At 39.2% G+C, this 23,253-nt stretch overlaps 1 protein-coding gene across 5 annotated transcripts in view; it reads right to left on the minus strand.

Annotated features, from left to right (window-relative positions):
* Nucleotides 1–17,847: 17,847 nt before the first annotated feature.
* Nucleotides 17,848–23,253, minus strand: part of ICE2 (interactor of little elongation complex ELL subunit 2) — a 68,575-nt gene continuing 63,169 nt past the window's right edge. For all 5 annotated transcript variants that reach the window (XM_058541729.1, XM_058541731.1, XM_058541728.1 and 2 more), the window contains 2 exons: nucleotides 22,988–23,246; nucleotides 17,848–19,083 (listed from right to left, as the gene is read on the minus strand). In XM_058541729.1, the coding sequence (XP_058397712.1) occupies nucleotides 18,961–19,083; nucleotides 22,988–23,246 (382 nt within the window). In that variant the 3' untranslated portion in view covers nucleotides 17,848–18,960. The remainder of the gene's footprint in view (nucleotides 19,084–22,987; nucleotides 23,247–23,253) is intronic.

The following is a 23,253-nucleotide window of genomic DNA, read 5'->3' on the forward strand; positions in this document are numbered from 1 at the left end:
CCCCATCATGATCATTCTTCTGTTAACTCCCTGGGATACTGGGATGCTTCCTGACCTATAAGCATCTTAGTTCTTACCTCAGCACATTTTACTGCATTTTTACATTTTGGCAAATCAGAGGATGAATATTTCAAACCCTATCAGCCTCTATTGTTTCTTTAAGCAGCATTTTCCACATAAGTTTGCACAAAATATATACAAATACTTAGGTGCTAAGTATCTACTATCAGTGGAAAAATCTTAATTCTGTAATAAAATATATATCTCTTAGCATAAGAGTTTGCTCAAAATAGGATAGTATTTTTCATAAAATTAGTGAAAACACACACAAAAGATAGCTGCATTTTGAATGTTTTCATCTTTATTAAATATCCACTAGATACATTTTGAGTGTTTTGAATATTTTTTAAACTTTGAAGACCTTATGTTGGCTGAGTAAAAAAAAAAGTCAATTAGAATAATATGACTAATTTGATTTTATGTTAATATTTATATATGTACATTTACATGTGTGTAGGTGTATGCATGTATTTACACACACATATGTAAATATAGGGAAGCATATACCCCAAACTGATACTGGTTAGCTTTGGGGAAAGAAGAAGATTGATGTATGTGTAAAGGAGAATGTTCTCCTTTTATTATATATGCTTCTTTATATTAGTTGATTTTTTTTTTTTTTTTTTTTTTTTTGCTGAGAAAGATTCGCCCTGAGCTAACATCTGTGCCAATCTTCTTCTATTTTGTATGTGGGTCGCCCCCACAGCATGGCTGACGAGTGGTGTAGGTCCACACTCGGAACCAAACCCGGGCCGCTGAAGCGGAGCACACAGAACTTAACCACTAGGCCATAGGGCACACCCCTATATTAGCTGATTTTTGCTAACAGTGAGCACATATTACTTCTCTAATTTTAAAAATAGTTGAAAAAAGAAAAAAGATATATCTAGGGGAAAAAGGGCTTCCTTCTTACACGCTAAGATTATGACAGCCCATGCCAGGCTTTGGGAAAAAGTTTAATCTTCTTGATGGTATTTTTCATATAATATATTTCAGAAAACACAATTAAAAAAAGCTATAGAGGAAAAGCTGGATATCATAGCTCCCTCTGCTGACAAAGAAAACACCCAATATTGTAAAATCTTATTTGATTTTTGATTCCTCTAATCAGAATCAATGGTAATACAACCTAGCCAGGGCCAAAGGTTACATATTTCATATAGTGTATGAAAAAACAGGGCTTGCTAAGCAAATTAACATGATAAATAAGTTAACTTGGGGCACGAGGTTTGTGGCAAGGGTGGAGTAGACTTCTTCTTTACTCATGTAATCTTCTATCTTTATCTCATGGTGTGAGGACTGTTTATGTGTCAGGCTTCACCATTAGACTGCGAGCTCCTGTTCATCGTGGCAACCCCAGCACCTCGCCCAGTGTAAACCCATAGCAGGCTCTCCATCTTTAGAGACCTGACTTTGTTGGACTGTACTCCATTTCTGGGTCCTGTGCCAATCATCACAGACCTCAGGAGGCAGAGGGGCTGGTCCTAGCTCCTATCCTAACTGGGTGTACTTGGACAAATCTCCCAGGCTCTATGGTTCTGACTCTTATCTGGAAAATGAGAAATCTTCAAGTTCTCTTTTAGCTCTAAAATTCAATCCTTAATATGTAAATGTAATAGATTTATGCACATTAATCGTATATACGCACATGGATGTTACTAAACATAAACAAGTTTTATCTATTCATTAAAACGGGCCCAATAGATTCCTAAATGGAAGTACTTTAAATAACAAAATTGTCTCTCTTACAAGTAGATCAATAAATCATTTGTGTCAAATACGATTGACCTTTCTTTGCATTCCATTTTTGTCCAAATTGGGAAGAGTATCCCTTGTGTAACTGATTATACCCATATGAAATTGTGGCTTTAATTCAGGCTTTTTGGATCATGGGATCCCAGCATGTTTTCAGTCCCTAGGTTATTCAACTGTATAGCTGTGACTGAGAAAGATCACTTTAAAGTGAAATGAGGCTGTGTAAAATATTATCAAAATAAAAATAACAGGCAATTGTTGAATATCTCTAATGTTGCAAAGGAATTTGGATTTCTAATAATGTGAGCCTGTGATAACATACTTAGGTAACTAGATATGGGGATTTACACTGGGGACACACGTATGCAGATGCTATCACTATTGATAGGGTACAAATATTCCTCCCCACTCTGTAAGGGGACACTGGCAAAGAGCAAGCAGTATGGAGCCGGTTTTGTAACCTAAGAGGTCAGAGTTGGTGCAGGGATGCCATAGCATCCTCCCATAGGAGGACATCAGAAGTTGGGGTAGAACTAAGCTAGGTACCAAGGGAGGAGCCAAGGACACTGTGATTTGTTAAAAAGTCCAAAGGACAAGAGCGGAGTCTGAACAGCAGATGAAGCCAAGGTTCTGTAGCTGGAACAACACAGAGCAAGTAGGAGGGACGCGAGGACTGTGGTGGACAGGGTGTAGGTGGGGCTGAAGTGGCATCCACTTGCCTCTGTGGCCCAAGGACATATGATACCTGGGGGTGAGGCTTGGTTGACATGAAGAACAGACACTGATGCTAAATCATCTCTGCCATTTCTTCAAACAACAACGCAAAAGAGAACAAGAACAAGGAGGAGGAGGAGGAGGGGAAGAGGAAGAGGACGACAGTGGAGGAGAGCACTGTGAGGGAGGATACTGTGTGACTGTGACACAGAGAGACACGGGTTGAGAGGTCTGTACTCCTGACCTAGGCATTCCTATAATTTCTTAACATCTCCATCTTGGTTTCTGCATCTGGGAGCTGGACATTTTAGCCTAGATCACCTGTAAGTTCTTTGCTCGCTCTTAAATTTGTAAGGCCTTGCTAAAACAGAGTTTCAAATTCTTTAAGACTCCGTTAAAACAATCATTGAAAGATTCATAATCCAACTTTATTACTTAGGCAGTAGAATTTTCGTTCAGCTCCTTAACACTTTGGCATCTGGTGTTCCTGGGGCCCTTGAGAAGAATCCCTGATTGCTCTCTAATAGGGCGGATCTCAGGATTGTGGGAGAAGCAAAAGGCGAACAGATGAGTGAGCTGCTCTCATCAGCTCTAGTTGAAGCGGTTTTTTTCTTTTCTCTTTTCAAATGAGAGGTTAGTCTTCTCCAAATCCCAATGCTCCACTCCCTAATTTGGAGATGAACCAGATGATTTCACTGGTCTTTCCCTGCCCTGGTTTCTATGATTCACCAGCTATAGCAACTAGGGAGGGGCAAAAAAACAACCCTAATAATCAGGTTATGTCGCAGCTCAAAAGGAAAGAATCTAAGAAAAACTGTTAAGATTGTAAAAGAATGAAAAAAAATAACTCACAATTCTCCTAATTCAGAAATCTTTCCCAAGTGGTCTCCCTACATCCGGTGCCTCCTATCTTTCCTCTTTAAATATCAGTTACATGAACACTTTCATTTATCAAGTGTTTTAGACATATTTTTCTATGAAATTGGTAAAGTGCTTAATCTAGTACAGATAGAAGCTTAATTGGTTTTTTGGTATTTTTGTGTGAGGAAGATCAGTCCTTTGCTAACATCTGCCAACCCTCCTCTTTTTTTTGCTGAGGAAGACTGGCCCTGGGCTAACATCTGTGCCCATCTTCCTCCACTTTGTAATTATAATTTTTTATTTATTTATTTTTTCCCCCAAAGCCCCAGTAGATAATTGTATGTCATAGCTGCACATCCTTCTAGTTGCTGTATGTGGGACACGGCCTCAGCATGGCTGGAGAAGCGGTGCGTAGGTGCGCGCCCTGGATCCGAACCCAGGCCGCCAGCAGCAGAGCGCATGCACTTAACTGCTAAACCACGGGGCCGGCCCCATCTTCCTCCACTTTATATGGGACGCCGCCACAGCATGGCTTGCCAAGCAGTGCTTCGGTGCGCACCCGGATCCAAACTGGCGAACCCCGGCCGCTGCAGCGGAGCGTGCGCACTTAACCACTTGCGCCACTGGGCGGGCCCTGAAGCTAAATTGGTTTTGATCACTTGCTGCCAGTATCTATCCGCTATAAAAATCAAGGAACTCTCAAGACAAATTCACTCAATTTAAAAACATTGAGTATCCACTGTATGCCAGGCACTAGGGCAGGAGTGTAGAGCAGATGCATAACAGGAAAAAATATGGTAAGTCCAGCCTCAAGTTTCTAGAGGAGGTACATAAGCAATTACAATTTGACAAATGTATCAGAAATGAAATCAAAGTGCTAGGGGAGGCCAGTAAGAGAATGCCTAACTCTGTCAGGGGTAGTTAACCATTAGAGAAGGGAAGTAAGACATTTCATCTTGGCCAATGCATTTACAGCCACTCAGAGCTATTTGAAGTCATTGCACAACTATAAAAGAGGAAATGTAACGTATACCAACGTATTCTAGTTCTGCGGAAGGTGGCAATGTAGAGAGGTGTGGCTGTTAATTTTTAAACAAACAATTCCAGTATAAAAGCAGGGAAAGAGGATTAGTCACTGGAGAAAGTATATATGTATTTGATTAATGCCACCATTGTGAAAATATTTTTGGAACTCCTCTACTTAAGTACTATCCTCAGAGCCTAAGGCAAATCATGGCCACTTGAGAGGAGTTTTGAGGAACGATTAAAGGTCATTCTGAGCCAAAGCTTGTGACTAAGAGGGCAAAGGATAGTAGGAGAGGATACTGCCGCCTGGGGTTAAAAATACATGAAGCCGTGATCAGGCCCTCATTTGATTACACTGTTCAAGAGACTCAGCAGCATTTAATTTTAAGGAAATTTGATCATTTTGATATGAGGTCTGAAGGGGATATCTATAGTCCAATAAAGCTTTCAGAGTTCCTGAGATACAAAATATTCAAAATCATGTAATACTATTATAAGTAAATAATTCTTTTGGTGAAAATGTCCAAAAATATATTGAACTGAAATGGAATCTTCAATGATGATGTATCTATGGATGAAGTACTTATACACCAAGAACAGTCTCAAAACCCAATACTCCCATAGGCAAGGGAATAGCCAAGTTGGTTGCGGTTTCCAATGAATGACATCAGCCTCGAGTAGGTCTCCTTCAAAATGGATTCAGTTAATACCATCAGTCCCTTTCCTCTTCCAGAGCAAATGACATTCTTGGGGGCAGTTTGGAGAGCTGCAACACACTTAGATGTGACCCCAGACCCCAGCTAAAGAGGCAAAGGAGAAGGCCCAGAGTTAGTGGATACAGACTTGGTCCAGAGACACCGCCAGCCAGTCCTCACAAAGGTTGACCACTCTCCTGGAGCCATAGTTATTCTTCATCAACAGAAATTGTTTTTCAGAATGTTAACATTGCTTCTGTTAGCCTTTTAACAAATTAGTCTGTCAATAAGTTATGTACATAGTAAAATTATCTGCCTTGTATTGTTTAAAAAAACCACATGAAGCCTTCACACCCTTGATATCAAACTGAAAAGGAATGCCGGGGTGGGGGGGCATGGCCTGAGACCCATATGGGCTGGCAATGCTGGTCTCCATATTTCTATTTAGTTTTAACTGGTTAAGCCCAATGTTCTCTTTCAAGGCTATAGTATCCATTTTAAACATTTAAACATTAACATAAATATCATGCAAACATTAAAACATTCTGGGGAGGAGCTCATGGCATGACTTATCCCGACCCTCAGGCCCATCAAAGGAGGGGAACCTAGATTTCAGTTTGGGCATCTGGGTTCAGCTGCTTGGTTTGATACTGAACATCTTAATCTCAAGTTCGTGTGCCCAATGTGCAGCAAGCCAGACACTGAGACAACGGTGCTTGGAGACAGAGAAAGGCACCATTTGAGTTGGCCAAGAGAAGGCAGAAGCATGGGTTTACTCAAATCTGCCTTAACCAGAGCAAAAAGCAGGGGAGGTTTATAGAGCTAAGGGGCTTGGCAGGAGGAGCTTTGGAGAAACAAAGGGGTCACTCCTGATAAGTCCCTGGGCAATATGCAACAGCTGCTGGGGGCAGCCATCTGGTGATTGCAACCTCCCCGAAGGCATTCTCTTTCTTCTGCAAAACAAACTTAGAAATCCTCAAGACCTGAGTCACCCCTCAAGTTGAAGAAGAAAACAGCAAATTGACAAGATTCATAACAAGGTCAAAAGGCAATCATGTTCTTATTGAATGTCTGCAGTAACCCTCAGGTACCTGGCTTCAGGCTCACTGTGGTTTTCTCTCCTATACCCCAATGTCCAAGTTTTAAAAGGTTAGGAGAGAGACCAACTAGGTAAAAGTAGCATTTAAAGAGTTACCCATCCTTTTTTAAGTGGCTTTCTTGGAAGGATACCAACATTTTTCCAGATTCAGAGTGCACTTCCAAATGATGTAGTTGGAATTTAGTTCCCCAAAGAATTACTTTTGCAAAGGAAACCTTACCCCATTTAGCTTTGAGCCAGAGGAAGGAGAGGCATCTGACCAGTTGTATGAGGGTCTGCAGTACTTATCACCCTATTTCTGATTTGTCCAACTCCAGTAGATTTAAGATCTGCACCTTCTATCTCATTGGCTTGGCCACATTCTCACAAAAGTCGCAGGCATATTTGGTGCCACAGAAACAAAGGTGACAGATTGCCAAGCCGGATTGATCACCATAACCTCAGATTTAGCTTGAAAAATAGCCTCCCCCGATCTCCTTGCCCTCAGACTTCCCTAGTTTCCATTCTGCCCCCACTCTATCCTACATATTACAGCCACACTTTCCATTCTGGAGGTTTAACTGTGTTGCCCACCTCCACTGCCACCCCCCATTAAAAAGCTTTTGATTACTCCTCATCTCAAGACAAAACCCGCAGTCTTGAGGCACGCAGGGCTTTTTATTGACAAGTTCTCCCCAGCGTGCTCTCTGAGGACACTCTCTTAGGCTCCCTTTGGTCCCTTCACCATAGTCACCCCGGCCAGGTCTTAGCCACACTGGATGACCTGCCATTCCAACATGTTATACACGTTTGTACCTCTGCAACATCGACTATACATTGTCCCTCAGCTTGAAGTTTCCCTTCCAGGTTGGCAAATTCCTTTCAAGTTTTAGCTCAGATGACATCTCTCACTGATTTGATCTGACAATACTTCACATTTATACAGTCAGTGACTTGCAGTTTAAAAAGAACTTTTATATCCACTATTTATTAGAAGGTCACTAGAGCCTGTAGAATGTGCTGAGAAGGCATAAATATCTGGATTTTAAAGATGAAAAGACCGAGGCTCAAAGAGGGAAGAAATATGGCTTAGCAAATGGTGGAGCTGCGACCCTAACTCGATGCTCTCCACTCTTCTGCATCTTTGCCTCTTCCAACAAACTCCAACTCTGGGCTGCCTACTTCCAAGACAACCTTTCATACTTCTCTCCAAGTAGAAGCTGACAGTCTTAACATTCTGAAGGCTTCCCAACTGCTGGATGTGAATTAACTCTAGCGCAGGCTCCTGGGAGGCAGAAGGCTTGGCTGACAGCAAACTCAGCACTCCTTTGTATGCAAAATGACATTTTGGCCTTAGGCACTTACTAAGTTACACAGTCCTTTCTCCTTAAGAGTAAAAGTTTTCAGGCACTAGAGTGTAGCATTAAAAAAAGCCAAACTGAATTAGGGGCTGACCTACCACTTTATCAGCCTCCCAAGAGGCATACATACCCAGAGACATTCGAGCCTAATGCACTGTGATTTCAGTTTCCCTCACCCTCTTCCTGAACTCAGAAGAACTCATTGTGCAATTCTGTGAGACTACGTATTAGAATTGGACAGAGACTATTTCCAGCTGCCCATTGTGGCACTTGGGAAACCATAATTTGCATCACTTTCCATGGGGCAGAGGGCAAACATTATACTTGCAAAACGTATTCAATTATTTATCTTTCACTTTAGTAAAACTGCTGTTTGCATATTGTTGGGACCCATGATTAAATAGTTAAAAATAAAACACAAACTCCATAAAGTACATTCTATTTCTGAGTTGTATAGGAATGTTAACTTTCTCATTCAAGTAAATAAAGAGATTTGAATCACTTGATTATTTACTGTGGACTGAAGATTTCTTACTTTTAGTTGAAAACTTCAGGAGCAAATTTAAATGTTGTCTCATGGAGGATTATGCAGTCCGTAAGACTGTTCCTGGACATAATATCCTCCTTATTTATTTGGAGTCCCATCTAATAGGCTAAAATCAAAAGAGTTTTTAGAGTTTAGTTTCTTTTTTTTTTTTTAATAAATTTTTTGTTTATTGCAGTAACATTGGTTTATAACATTGTAAAAATTTCAGGTGTACATCATTGTACTTCAATTTCTGCATGGACTACATCATGTTCACCACCAAAATACTAATTACAACCCATCACCACACATGTACCGAATTATCCCTTTCACCCTCCTCCCTCCCCCCTTCCCCTCCGGTAACCACCAATCCAATTTCTGTCCCTATGTGTTGTTTATTGTTGTTATTATCTACTACTTAATGAAGGAAATCATACGGTATTTGACCTTCTCCCTCTGACTTATTTCACTTTGCATTATACCCTCAATGTCCATCCATGTTGTCACAAATGCCTGGATTTCATCGTTTCTTATGGTTGAGTAGTATTCCATTGTGTATATATACCACATCTTCTTTAACCATTCGTCCCTTGATGGGCACTTAGGTTGCTTCCAAGTCTTGGCTATTGTGAATAACGCTGCAATGAACACAGGGGTGCATGTACCTTTGCAAATTGGTGTTTTCAAGTTCTTTGGGTAAATACCCAACAGTGGAATAGCTGGATCATATGGTAGTTCTATCCTTGATTTTTTGAGGAATCTCCATACTGTTTTCCATAGTGGCTGCACCAGTTTGCACTCCCACCAGCAGTGTGTGAGAGTTCCCTTCTCTCCACATCCTCTCCAACACATGTTGTTTCCTGTCTTGTTAATTATAGCCATTCTGATGGTTGTGAGGTGATATCTCATTGTAGTTTTGATTTGCATTTCCCTGATAGTTAGAGTTTAGTTTCAGGAGCCTAAGTTGGGTAGAGGTTTGTTGAAAGACCTGTTTGCAAACTGCGGAGGAGTTGTGTTTACTTGGCACTGAGAAGATCACCTGCTAATGGTGAGGCCTCGAGAGCTGTGTAAATGAGCAGGCTTCTTGTCAGCACGCCAGCGATTGGACACAGGGCTCTCCCTTTGATAAGATAAGCTTTTTTTTTTTTTTTTTTTTTTTTGTGAGGAGATCAGCCCTGAGCTAACATCCGCCAATCCTCCTCTTTTTTTGCTGAGGAAGACGGCCCTGGGCTAACATCGGTGCCTATCTTCCTCCACTTTATATGGGACAACGCCACAGCATGGCTTACCAAGCAGTGCGTCGGTGCGCGCCCGGGATCCGAACCAGCGAACCCCGGGCCGCCGCAGCGGAGCGCGCGCACTTAACCGCTTGCGCCACCGGGCCGGCCCCTAGCTTTTTTTTTTTTTGGCTACCCCAGGAAGAATTACAGACTACATTTTAATGTCCAGACAAGTTTTAGCTGCCAGTTAGGATGTTTTTAAGAGGTTTTGAAATATGGTATCTTACAAATTGTTAAATCTAACCTGAATTTGTACTTCTTCTGTTGCTATTAAATGAGATCGAGTAACATTAAACGAGGTAGACAGTATTGTAAAAATATATCCAAAACACCAAGCTTTATTCTTTCTTGAAGGGTGACTGGTGTGGCCTTTAATAAACACAAGTTTCTAAATTTCTTTTCTGGTGCAGGGTCATAGCTGCCCGTAGACTTCCCCTTGAGTAGGGATGTCTAAGATTGAGGTGGAGTCAACCTAGCTACATGCTGGTATGGGGGCCCAGGGCATGCGGCCCCAAAATATCCCACAATAGTATATTGATTATTTTGAATTAAAGTTACTTGAGAAGGAAAAATAGCGTTCTGACCCTCCAGTCTCTGTTCCCCTGAAAGCAGGAAATAAATTTTCTATGTGAAAGGTGCTCTCCCTGCACCCTTATCAGCAGAGCCAGGGAATTCAAGGCCTAGAAGCCTGTATAAACAAACCTTGCTAATTCACTACCTCAAGCCTAAACTCTGCTTCAATTCCTTACTAATTACACACCTCAAATCTTAGAGTTTAGTTTCAAGAGCCTCAAATCTAAGTTTCTTTGTCCTGTCATTCCTCACAAATCTACAGTTTCTTTGTGTAAAAAATATGTATACTCCCTGCTTTGTTCACTCTCCAAGCATCATATCTCTGTGATCTCTAATATGTACGTATTAAACTGAGTTTTCCTCCTATTTGGGTCTTGTGTCAATTTTATTATTAGTCCAGCCATAAGAACACAGGAAGGGAAGAAAGGTGATTTTTCCTGCCTGGACACATGTATGGGGAGCTCTTAGGTATCAGCCCAATTTAATACTGTTGACAGAGCATCTGGAATTGGCGTAGCCCTGGGCTTGGTCTTGGGTTAGACACACAGCTATATAAAGACACAATCATTGCCCTCAAGGAGCTTAAAATCTGTTTAGGGATGTACACAAAATACTCAAAAGAGAATAATGTAGGATAACATCTGAGACTCAGAATTTGTGGTATTATAATTAGGAGGAATTGAGAGGAGAACAGGCTTTTAGGAGTTTGAGTTGTAAGGAAAGTTTCATGCCCCGGATCCTAAAAACAGGAATTCCTGATTTCCCCCTATCTCATTTCAACACTTTTGCCTTTTGCCTGATTGACTGTTGAATCCAACAGCCTTTTTCCGCCAGTCTTCATCCTTCTTGACCTCCCGATAGTACCTAACACTGTGAATTATACTCCTTTTATAGTTTTTATTCTGAAATAATCTCAAATTCATATAAAAGTTACAAAAATAGTACATATAGCTATTATATACCTTTCATCAAGACTCCTTGTTAACATTTCTCTGCCTGAATCCTCCAGGTGGAGAATAAGTTGCAGACATGATGCCCCATTACCAATTTATACTTCAGTGTTTATTTCCTAAGAAAGGGCAAGCTCTGACATAACCTCATCAAAATCAGGAAATTAACATCTATACATTACTACCATGTAATCCACAAACTCCATTCAAGTTTTGCCAGTTGTCCCAATAATGTCCTTTATTGGACTAGGATCCAAACCAGGATGAGTCACATTCAGTCAGTCTGTAAGTGAAACAGTCCTACAGTGCTTCCCTGTCTTTTATGACCCTGACATTTTTTTTTTTGGCAAGGAAGACCATCGCTGAGCTAACATCTGTGGCCAATCTTCCTCTTTTTGCTGAGGAAGATTGGCCCTGAGCTAACATCTGTGCCCATCTTCCTCTATTTTATGTGGGACGCCTGCCACAGCATGGCTTAACCAGCGGTACGCAGGTCCTCACCAGGGTTCTGAACCTGCAAACCCCGGGCCTCCGAAACAGAGCACAAGAACTTAACTGCTATGCCGCTGGGCCGGCCCAACCCTGACATTTTTGAAGATTGCTGATCAATTACTTTATACACTAAGCCCTCAACTTGGGTTTCTCTGATATTTCCTCATGATTTATGCATATTTAGCAGGAATATACCACAAAAGTGATGCTGTGCTCTTCTATGTGCATACCCAGAAAGACACATTGTTGATTTGCCTTATTACTGGGGACACTAACTTTAAACACTTGGTTAAGATAATTTCTGCCACGTTTCTTCAGCATTAAGTAAACTAATAAGTACGTTATACTTGTTAATAATAATTAATAACTATTTTGTAGGGAGATTCTTTAAGACTGTAAATATTTCTATTTGCCATCAAATTTTCACACACATTTAGCATCCTTTGATGATTCTTAGCTAAAAAATTATTACTATAATGTTTGCAAATTGGGATTTTTCTAATGCCATCATCCCCTCTAGATTTATTGGTTGGCATTCTACTGTAGAACAGAGTATTCCCTCCTTCCCCATTTATTAATTCATTTATATCAGTATGGGCTTGTGGATTACTATTTTATTCAAGGATTACAATCCGTTACCATCATTATTTCATGCTGAAAATTTCCCAGACCTGGCAACTCCTTTAAGCTAGCTCCTGTGTTCTTTTGACATGTACCCATCATTCTAGGTTCATCTTGTATTTTCCCTGCCCCAGTCTTGGAATTAGTAATTTCTCCAAGAAGCCTTGATTTCTTTTAGTGAAGAATGGGATTTAGAAACCAAGATCTGGGTGCTAGGTGTGCTCATTGCTACTAGAGTGTCATTGCTTCAAGACCCTCTCAGTGGAATTAGGAAATATGTATGCACATGTACAGACACACAGCTATACCTGCTTCTCCAACTCTCTCTGTGTATATATTAAGTACCATTAGTTCACTCTGATACTTCCAATTCTAATCCAATACCACAGGGTTTATTCTTGCCTACTCCTTTCTCATTATTCTCATTGTATTTATTTGCTCAATTAACCTGGTATGTAACCAAACTCCCAGCCTCTTGGCCGAAATAAAGGGGAAGTGAAGGAAACAAAAAAAGGAAAGGCCAGCTTGGTCCCAGACATGCCAGCCCCAATTTCCTGGTGTATCAGCCCAAAGGTGGGCCTCCAACCTTCCTATCTATTTCTCTCCCCTAAGTTCTTTAGGTTCTATAAGACAGTCTATAGGTTTTATAGGACATCACCTTAATTGTACTGCTGACATCTGGTTGAAAACATAACTAGTTGTCTTTTCACCCATCCATATTTTTCTTCTAATATTTTCACTTGTCAGTGGTAGTACTCAGGCTAAAAACTTCAGTTGTCTTTGAAACCTCTCAATTCATAATTCCACAGACACAAGCTCTTTCATATGCTGTGACCTTTAATTCATCTTTGTATTCCCAACACCTAGTGACCCAATGTTATATGAGGTAAACATTCATTTTGAGAGTAGGGTCAAATCTGAGAGCAGCTAATTAAACGGCTTTCCAATCTACACCTGTTCCATCGCCTGCTATTTGTACAGTTAACACCTCCCTGCCATAAGTCTTTCTCCTCTCTAAATAATCCTTTATATTTTAAATTTCCTAAAATTGACCATGTTATCTTTCTCAAAAAAGCCTTCAATATCTCCTCTTTGTTTTCAGAATCAAATCAAACTATCTGGGAATAACAGTCCATCCCTTCCACTATCAAGCTCTAATTTACCTCTTCAACTTCCTCTTCCATTTATCGCCTTTTACCCCCATGCTTGTTACATGAACATATTTGCTATTTCCTAAAACAAGCACTTTTCATACAATTTTTCCTCATGCTGTAATGCTCTGCTTCCTTGTCCATATTAATTTTACTTATTTCAAACACAGCTTAAAGGTCATTTCTACCATGAGTTTCTCTTACTTCCAAGCATCCCCTTTTCTTACTCCTACGCTGCACTACCTGAATATTCTGCTCTGTATTATAGCCAGTTGTGCATATCTATCTCCCCAGCTAGATTAGAAAATACCCTTAAGAAACCAATCTTATTTACCTGTAATCCCAAGAGATTGGTATAATGTATTATACACCCAATAGATGTTAAAAAATGTATTATCATTTCAATAGAGGACAGGCAAAGTTTTGATAGGTGATAATAAATCCAATCAACGTAGCTTTATGTGCAAATGTGCAGGCAGGGACAAGAATGGCTAATTTGTGTGTTGGGAAAGCCTGGCTGGAGCAGATGTTGCATTAATGCAGTGCTTGGAAGAGATCCGAAACCCCTGGCATCAGTGTGGCATTGCTTTACTGGAGTGTGACCTTTAAGATTAACATGCACATACTCTCCCATGCTGTATGTTTTTGGATAAGTGAACCCTAGGATAGGAAATACAGAAAAGATTTCCTTTTCCCCTCCAAAAAAATGCATATTCTCAAGAAAAGGGAAAGAGGAATTCAACTCACTAACCACAGACTCTTTAGGTTCTTCACTTTCAAAACAGCAATTAATTTACACTCAGGACTCCTCCCATTCTTTAGAGAATTAACCAGGTTATACCATGCATGTACAGCAATAAAAACAACCCCTCTGTAGCTCCTTGCTTGATCACTTTCTAACAGTAGCTCATACGTTGAAAGCAAACATATACGCCAAGGTGAACCACTGACTGTTTGAATCTTCCTACTTGATGAGGGAATATAGAGACCCATCCTAGAAATACATCTGGGCCTCAACTCTTTCAGCAAGCTTTGCTCGGCAGATCAGACACAATCCTCAGACAGATGCTTTGTGTGTCTGCCCTTATATACCTTGACAAGAAGTCTGGACATTAGCCAAGAGAACATGGCAAGAGTTGAAGGATCAGTGAAATGCATCCCCTTTATTTCTACAACTCAATGAGAAACTCAATAAATCTTGATATCAAATACTCTAAGGTTTGATTAAAAAGTACCACATAAGACATAACAAACATCTTAATATCTTTACCTGCCCGTCCATCAGGAACTTCGGGTTTAGCATGTAGGTAATAAAATATTAAAAAGGAAGTGTTCTCTCCTCTCTTTACTCTAAACCTACACCTCCTACTAATATCTCTAAAACATTCACAGCAGAGGGCCAGCCAAGTGGCACAAGCGGTTAAGTGCGCGTGCTCTGCTGTGGCAGCCTGGCAGCCTGGGGTCCGCCGGTTCAGATCCCGGGCACGCACCAATGCACTGCTTGGCAAGTGATGCTGTGGCGGCGTCCCATATACAGTGGAGGAAGATGGGCACGGATGTTAGCCCAGGGCCAGTCTTCCTCAGCAAAAAAAGAGGAGTATTGGCAGATGTTAGCACAGGGCTGATCTCCTCACAATAAAATAAATAAATAAAACATCCACAGCATCCAAACCCAGAATCCAAGTAGAATCGGAAAGGAAGGTTAACTTCCTTTGTAGTTGCAAAAGAAGATCCCAATAGTGAAACTATTTCCAAGTTTTCCTGATCAACTGACAATGAAGAATTTCATTGTTTCCACCCTACCTTAATGTTTATAAATCTGACTTCCATACTAGCCACTTTTTTATTTTTTTTATTTTTTGGTGAGAAGACTAGCTCTGAGCTAACATCTGTTGCCAATCTTCCTCGCTTTGTTTGAAGAAGATTGTCCCTGAGCTAACACCTGTGCCAATCGCCCACTATTTTTGTATGTGGGATGCTGTCTCAGCATGGCTTGATGAGTGGTGTGTAGGTCCACGCCCAGGATCTGAACCTGTGTACCCTGGGCCGCTGAAGCTTAACCACTTAAGCCAAACCAGGAGAGTGAACTTAACCAACACTCCACTGGACCGGCCCCAGTACTAGCCACTTTAAAGAAACTTCTCCCTTTACTGAAGTTCTATGGTTTTCTCTACAGCTCCATTCATGGTCCTTTCCTCATCCACTCATTTCTATGTCAACTTATCCTTTCCTCTGATTTCAGTCACCACAGATACGCCAATGAGTCTCAAATCTGTACTTATGAGATCAGGCTTCTCTCTTGAGTTCAAAACTCAACTTATCAGCTATCTTTGATGTCAACTATCTCTGTTACAAATTTAACATGTTGGTAATAAGACAATTAAAAATAAAAGTATCCTTTCTTTTCCCTCCATCCTAAACCTAATTCCTCTTCTATATCCCTAAAATTTCATGGCATTTGTGGTGGTTTAAAAATATGTTCACAAATTCTTTTTATATTCCTCCTTTCAAGAGGTGGAGCTTGAGTGTGGACTTGGTGACTTACTTCTAACAAGAATATGGCGGAAGTGACAGTATTTGATTTCCAAGACTAAAAGACATTGTGGCTTCCACCTTACTCTCTTGGATTGCTCACTCTGGAGTAAGCCAGTGGCTATGTCATGAGGACACTCAAGTAGACCTTGGGAGAGGTACATGCAGTGAGGATGAGTCTTGCTGCCAATGACTAGTTAGAGACTGAGGACTTCCACCACCACCGTGAGTAAGCCTTCTTGGAAGCAGATGTTCCAACTCCAGTCAAGCCTTCAGATGACTGCCGTCCCAGACAACAGTTTGACTGCAACTTTACGTGAGACCTCGAGCTAGAGGCATCCAGCTAAGCTGCATTTGGACTCCTGATCCGCAAAAACTCTGAGATAATAAATGTTTGCTGTTTTAACTAGCTAAGTTTTGGGGTAATTATGCAGCAATACATAACCAATATTGCATCCAAACCCAGAATCCAAGGAATAGAAATGGTGAAAGGAAATGAACATTTTAATTGAACTCTCTTCCCACTCTAATCACAGTCCTCCCTCCTACTTTCTCAATGAGTAACACCATTATTTACCCAGTATCCCAAATGAGAAACCTGTAAGCCATATTTGACTTTACCTACCAACTGCATCACCAGGTTATTTTTTTCTCCTATCACTAGAGCCCATCCCGGCTCTTATTGCTTTATATCAAGGCCTTTACTATTTTTCAGTTACTACAACACAGCTTTCTAACTTTTTTCTTCCGTACAGTCTTTCCCAGCTCCATTCCATTCTCTAGACTAACGCCAACAAGAACTTTTTCAAAAACATACCTGATCATGTTTTTTTTATTAAAATTCACTACTAGTTACACACTGCAGAGGACAAAATGCAAATGTTATTCATGGCATGTCTGTCCCTGTCATATAGCTTTTTTTCTCATCTCCCATGTTTATAGCCTATAATCTGGCCATCTTTCACCTTTGCATATGCTGCTTTCTTTCTGTGTGGAAGATCTTTCATTCTTTCCTTATCACTCCTTTTCATATTTCTTTAAAAGACTCAGTTCAAGCTCTAGCTCAGAAAACCTTCCTTAATTATCAGGACCAGGTTATATGGCTTTCTTATATCACTTTATAAGAGCACTTATCACATAGATCAGTATTGTGTCCTCCAGTAGAATGTGAGCTCCTGGAAAAAAAAAAAATCTATCCTTGATACCTAGACATTCATTTATTCACACATCCAACTTATATCTACTAAGCAACTACATGACAGACGCTATTTTAGGTGTTTGTTACATAACAGTGAACAAAACAAATACACCCCTGCCCTTGTACAGCCTGGAGTCTATTCAAGAAGAAAGACAGTAAGTGAAAAAAAAAATATTGTGATATGTGGAAAGAGAATGTTATGAGACAGTAACAGTGGGGACCTACTTTAGATTGTGTGGCACACAGATGAACTCAAACATTTACTGAATTAAATGTTTTCCAAGAGGTATGTATAAATTACACCTTTACCATGGAGGTATAAGTGGGCCAGGTTCATCATATCCTTGCCAACACTGAGTCTGAATTTTTCTTAAAAAAACTCTTTGCTTGTATTGTCAATATCACTTTGTTGCTTATACACTCTCAGTACTAAAAATCAAGAAAAAGAACACAAGATATGATCAAATATACATTAAAAGAAAGAGGCTTGACTAAGCACAAGTGGAAAACTAAGACTAGCTTTTATATACTATCAGGATTACTCAAATGTATGGCTAAGATCATTTCAAAATAATCACTTGCAAGATCATACATTTTAGTAAGTAAAAAGCAACATTAAAAAAATGAAAGCCAAGTCTTTCTGGTATCCAGGAGTCTGAAGAAATCATTGTCTAGCTTTTTTAAAAGAGCAAATTCCAAGGGAATCCCTGCCTCTCCCTTTGTTCACTGCCAAATGATTCACAACTAAAATATTTCTGGGATATGGGAGTATGTAACAAAGTTAAAAAATAAAAAGATCAAGTCTGTTTAAAAAAAAGCTCAATGTTTCAAAAAGGAAATGGCAGAATGGGACATTATATATTAAAATACATAACACAATTTTACTAATTACTCACTAGTTTAAAAATATTTTATAACTGACCAAAAAATCAAAACAGAACTTGGGAGTTGAGGCTAAAAATACTCAACTGTTACTTAACAACAGTGAGAAGATTTCTGGGACTAATTTCTTACATTAATATAAAACACATAAAAATTTCCAAAAACAAAGCAAACATTGCTTTGGATTACAAAACTTGTATTTTACAAATGATGCACATATTTCTGAAAACTTTAAAGAATAGGGATACAAAAATTAAGTCAGTCCATTTCTTCTTAAGTCCAAATTCGCTACAGTAACATCAGCTGAGCGTGCCCTTTTCCAAATTCATCTATGTGGTCCTGGAAAATTTAAATTAACTAGGATAGATGAGGAAAAAATAACTGATGATGTACCACACATTAGCCTTGTCAGTTGAAATAATGAGACTTTTCTGGAAATCATCCTCATCTCTTTGCTTTCAATAGTATATATCATACTCACCCGGAATTTGTGCTAAGAGAGAAGCATTCTGTCACCAAACCTGCTACACCACAAAGTTTTCTGTTTGTTTTTTTTTTTAACAAACCGCTGTTTGCCCAACAAGAAACTGTTAACTTGTGACTTTTCAGAGGCAAGGAATTTTTTATTTTTAATTTTAATTTTTGGCTCCTGCAATGGAATTTCACCAAGTTCTTAAAGGTATTAACTTTATTAACCTGCAACAATCATCTTAACATAGTATATAAAAACTGTCACAATAGATCAGAAACAAGGTTTATGTTGCTCAAAATTATCTCTGACAGTGGCAAGATTTAACCTTTTGAGCCAATCTCAACAGATTGGTGATATAACTCAAATTATTAACATAACGTACAATGATAAATATTGCTCTTGAAAAAAGTAAATTATTTTCTTATTTACAACTTTTAGAAAAGGCCCACTATAAAAATATTTTTCTTCTGTATATAGCTCCCTGTCATGCTAAGGTTAAAACATATCTAGATTTTCCTCAAACATCAAGTATTAAGAGCATAATATTCTATTTTAGTTGAAACATTCCTTCACATAGCCAACATGTTTTTTCAAGGCACTCTAAGAACTTTCAAGGACACTAAAAGAAAAATGTTCATCTCGTCTACAGATCTTTTAGGCATATCTCCCCTCAAACTTTTCTAAATTGAACATTGTTATAACTGGTTTTTCTTCATTTTCCATGGTGGAGTCCTTAAGTTATTTTTCTTTTATTTGGAGCCACTCCTTCATTTTCAACTTGCTGAGCAGGCAGGCTTTTGGTTTCCATGGAAATCGGATTCCTGCGGCTGCGGGTAGGCATTCTTGTTCCACCAACCTAAGAGAGGAAGCAAAGGACAGAATAGCTTACCATGTTTACAACGTATTTATATACAGTTAACTCTGTATTATTTACAGATTGCACATGGACTAATTACCTTACTAATGGTCCTTTATATATTTTTAATCCCCAGTCACCTGGCTGCTTCTAAACAAACTTTAATCTGACACAGTTTTAAAGTAGTAAACTTTCAAATAACAACCAGGGAAGACGACAGATGAGGGTAGATGGAGAGAAGCAAAGGGGAAACCACTCTCCGTCTTAAATTTGGAAGAGGTTGAAATGTTAAATTAGAAAATGAGGGAATGACAGGCGTTGTCAGCAATGTGTTTGCAATAATGAAGCTAAAGGGCAGGAGAAAGGAAGAAATGAAAAATATGAAGGGAGGGAAAGGAAATACAAGAAGAAGGTCAGAGGTCACACAGAGGGAAAAGAAATTATAAAATGGAGAGTAAGAAAAACAGAAGAGTCTAAAAGAGAAGGAGGAAAAAAAGAGTAAACATGAAAGGAAGGGAAAAGAGAAAAGAAGCCAAGTAGAAAGGAAAAACTGAGGGGTTGAAAGAAAAGATTCTTGCAGGAGAGAAAGAAAGAAAAGGTGGAGGAAAAAACTGGAAGGAGACTACAGAGGATAGGAAAAGAGGAAGAAGGGAAGTGGGGGAAGAAACTTTGTTGGGGTGCTGGTTCTACCTTCATATCTACTCTTCTCAGCACAAGCTGCTACTCATCCTCACTTTCTAGCTCACACAGTCTAGAGAAGAGAGAAGGTGTAGCCCTAGGACATAATCCCTTGCTAATTATAGTCCTGCTGAAGATGAGATCTGAAAATGTTGTCATCTCCTTGGCCACTCAGAGAGAGAACATAAAAATTTTTTTTTTCCCAATTCTTTTTGTTTTTTTTTTTAGAAGCTATCATTTATAATTTTATTTATTATTATTATTTTTCCCCCCAAAGGCCCAGTAGATAGTTGTATGTCATAGCTGCACGTCCTTCTAGTTGCTGTATGTGGGACGTGGCCTCAGCATGGCCGGAGCAGCAGTGCGTCGGAGCGCGCCCGGGATCCGAACCCGGGCTGCCAGCAGTGGAGCGCGCGCACTTAACTGCTAAGCCACGGGGCCGGCCCCGAGAACATAAAATTTTTTAAAGGGGTAATGGAGAAAGCCAGGCCTTGCAGAGAAGGACCAAAGCTGTGTAGCCTGAAACCATTTCCTCAGAACCTGTCCATAGCTGTCCCTATTTTCCCAAGCCACTTTGCACCCTTTCTGTCTCTTCACATCTTGTCCCGTGAATTCCAGATCTGGGAGTGATGGGCGATACTGTAACTCCAAGCACACTCTCTCATATTCCTAATACAACAGACATATTATTAGCATTGCTCCAAGGGGCTACTGGCTCACTAAGAATGAATCAGATCCAACTTCCCTCACTGGAAGGGAATCTTGTCTCTCCAGGGGTATTTTTTGGTTTACGATTTGATGACTAGAAAGGACTAACTTGAGTTGGGAATTGAGTCTGTCAATCTGTCTGAGGCTGATGAGCTTTTATAACGGATTGATTTGAAAAGTGCTGTGATTTTTAGACTATCTATACCACTCCCACTCAGCTGGTATTTACTATAAAAGTACACTGACCACAGTAATTGTATCAACTATATCATTGAGGAGAGCAAGCATTTTGAAACTTCCACTGCAAGATTACATATGCATTTGTGTGCATGTGTATGTGAATGTAATGAATGTTTATTATACAAGTTGTGGAAGGAGAAAAGGGAGAGGCACAGACCCATTGCAAAACGACTATAAGTGGAAGAAGTCAGGCATAGCACAGGAAGCAAATGAGTCCTCCTATTAAGCTCTGCTCCACGCAGTAGGAGGCAGATGCAGACTCTACTGGGGTATCTCTCAGGGTTAGTGCCTAAGGTACAACACAAAGAAGAGATCTGAGTTCAAGTGGACTAGGGACTAAGGGATCGTATTAGAGGCAGAAACATTTGTTATATGAGTTTTTACACCTTGTAATACGTAGATGATTTCTGTTTCATATAGGGTTTTACTTCTCTGGGTTTCCTGAAGTTTTGGTCTTTTCCTATTGCAGCTAAGGCTAGAATCCCTATCTGTGCTTACTTTGGATGGAGTAGAAAGTCCCATCCTGGCTAGGAGGAACTCAGGCAGGAAGGTGGGGTAATTCCCACCAAACGCAGAGACATATTTTAGGGAGATGTGTAAGAGATCACCAAAAACTTTCCATGGGCTTGAAAAACATCAAACTAAGCACTAGTTATCTAATTGGCTACTGTACCTAATGCTAGACTGTACAACAACCAGGTCCCGGATAATCTCACTAAGTATTTGTCCCTGGACTGAATGTATGAAGCAAGTTAAAAAATATAAATCAACAAGTGCTCAGTAGTATATATATATAATTGAATTGTTTAACTTTATATTTATGTGGCCAAACTCTGAACATATGAAATTGTGTCAAGGTATTAATTTAAACTTTATTTTCACTAAAAAGGAATAAGCCACTCCCACACAGAATTATATGTTATAGGTAAGAGACTACAATCAGAGTTTCTAAATTAAAAGGAAATCATTATCCTATAAAAAACATAAATCCTTCAAAAATAGTTTTCAATTATTATTTTTAAGTTGGTTAAGAAAATTTTGCCATAGGAGGTTATAAAAATCACTACTGATATTAAAGTTAACTGGAAATAGCCAACCAAAACTGTAGATAAAATGGCTTAAAATGCTAACAACTTTCTCCTTTCTTTCACTGTAGCAACTAGTTAACCACTTATATATTTTCTTGGCCAAATTTAACTAAGAATGTGCAAGGAGTTTTCATTTCTAAAAGGATCCTTCCAAACAGTAACATTAGGGTAGAGAACTGAAAAACAGAAACAACCCCATTCACTATAAATTATAAAATATCCTCAATATTTGCATTCCAGTTATTTCTCAAAGGACTTGGGACCATTTATAGATTAATTTAATATAACATAGAAAAAAAGAAGAGAAAATATCCACAGGGTACACAAGTGATAGATGTTCTGGGGCACACACACTGAGAAAATTATAGAACTCAGACAGTAATTTTGACTCAAAGATTTTTGGCGGCAGGGAAGAAAAATACACCAGGTTTTTGTTTCCTAAACATTCAGGTTCACTTTAGAGAACAAAACTTTTCCTACAACTAAATTCAAATTGGAATTTCTCATACGATATAAAGAATGAGTGACACGGTGAAAAGTATTTCTAGCCATGGCTTTACACAAGTTTCACAGAGAGAAAAATCATTCAACTGGTATTTCTGGCAAGGATTCTATAAAGAGAGTAATATTAATTATAACTCAATAAATACTGAGTTATACAATACTTAGCAAAACACAATTTAGTCCTTAACATTTTATTGTACTTTTAATAAGGCACTACATTCACTAATTACTAACACTTGCTTTTATATTTTTCTATATCCTACTTATCAATTTTTAATTGTATCATGATAATTTTATTGTATGTATTCTTCTGCAAATTGCCTCAAATATTTAATGAAATGAAACAGTCTACATAAATAAAAATTACAAAAAAATATAACTTTGCTTTTCATAGAAACATGGAGATTTAACTATGCGGATGCCTTACTCATGCCCCTGCTGGGCAAGCTAACAGAATTTTCTTTAGCTGACTTATAAACCTTACAAAAATAGAAAGTTCCACTGACATAACAACTGGACTCAGTAGAGTATACAACTTTATCTACCCTTCCTATAGATATAGTTTTTAGAATGGTGGTGTGATTAATATGGCAAATGTGGACATCAGGTTGAAATATTGTACAGTCAGTGAAACAGATTAACAATAAACAACCTAATGGAACATTTAATTTCAAAAAAGATCTTACCTTTTGTTGTGTTGTGGGATCTAGTGATTTAGGCGGAAAAGTACAAGGTATTCTTCCATGATGGATATGATATGGTAGTAAGAGACTGGGATCTAATGGGACCCAGGGAACTGAGAGACTGGAAGGTACACCAGGAAGGCCGCAATGTGTTTTATGCAAATTGTATGCTGTCCTAGTAACTTTTCCATCAGATGTCTTGTAGATCAGGAGTGAAGAATCTTCTGCTGCATGAGACAACAAGTAGGAACCCTCCTGCAAGCTAAATC

Source organism: Diceros bicornis, chromosome 5, assembly GCF_020826845.1.
Source record: "Diceros bicornis minor isolate mBicDic1 chromosome 5, mDicBic1.mat.cur, whole genome shotgun sequence".
Taxonomy (NCBI): Eukaryota; Metazoa; Chordata; class Mammalia; order Perissodactyla; family Rhinocerotidae; genus Diceros; species Diceros bicornis.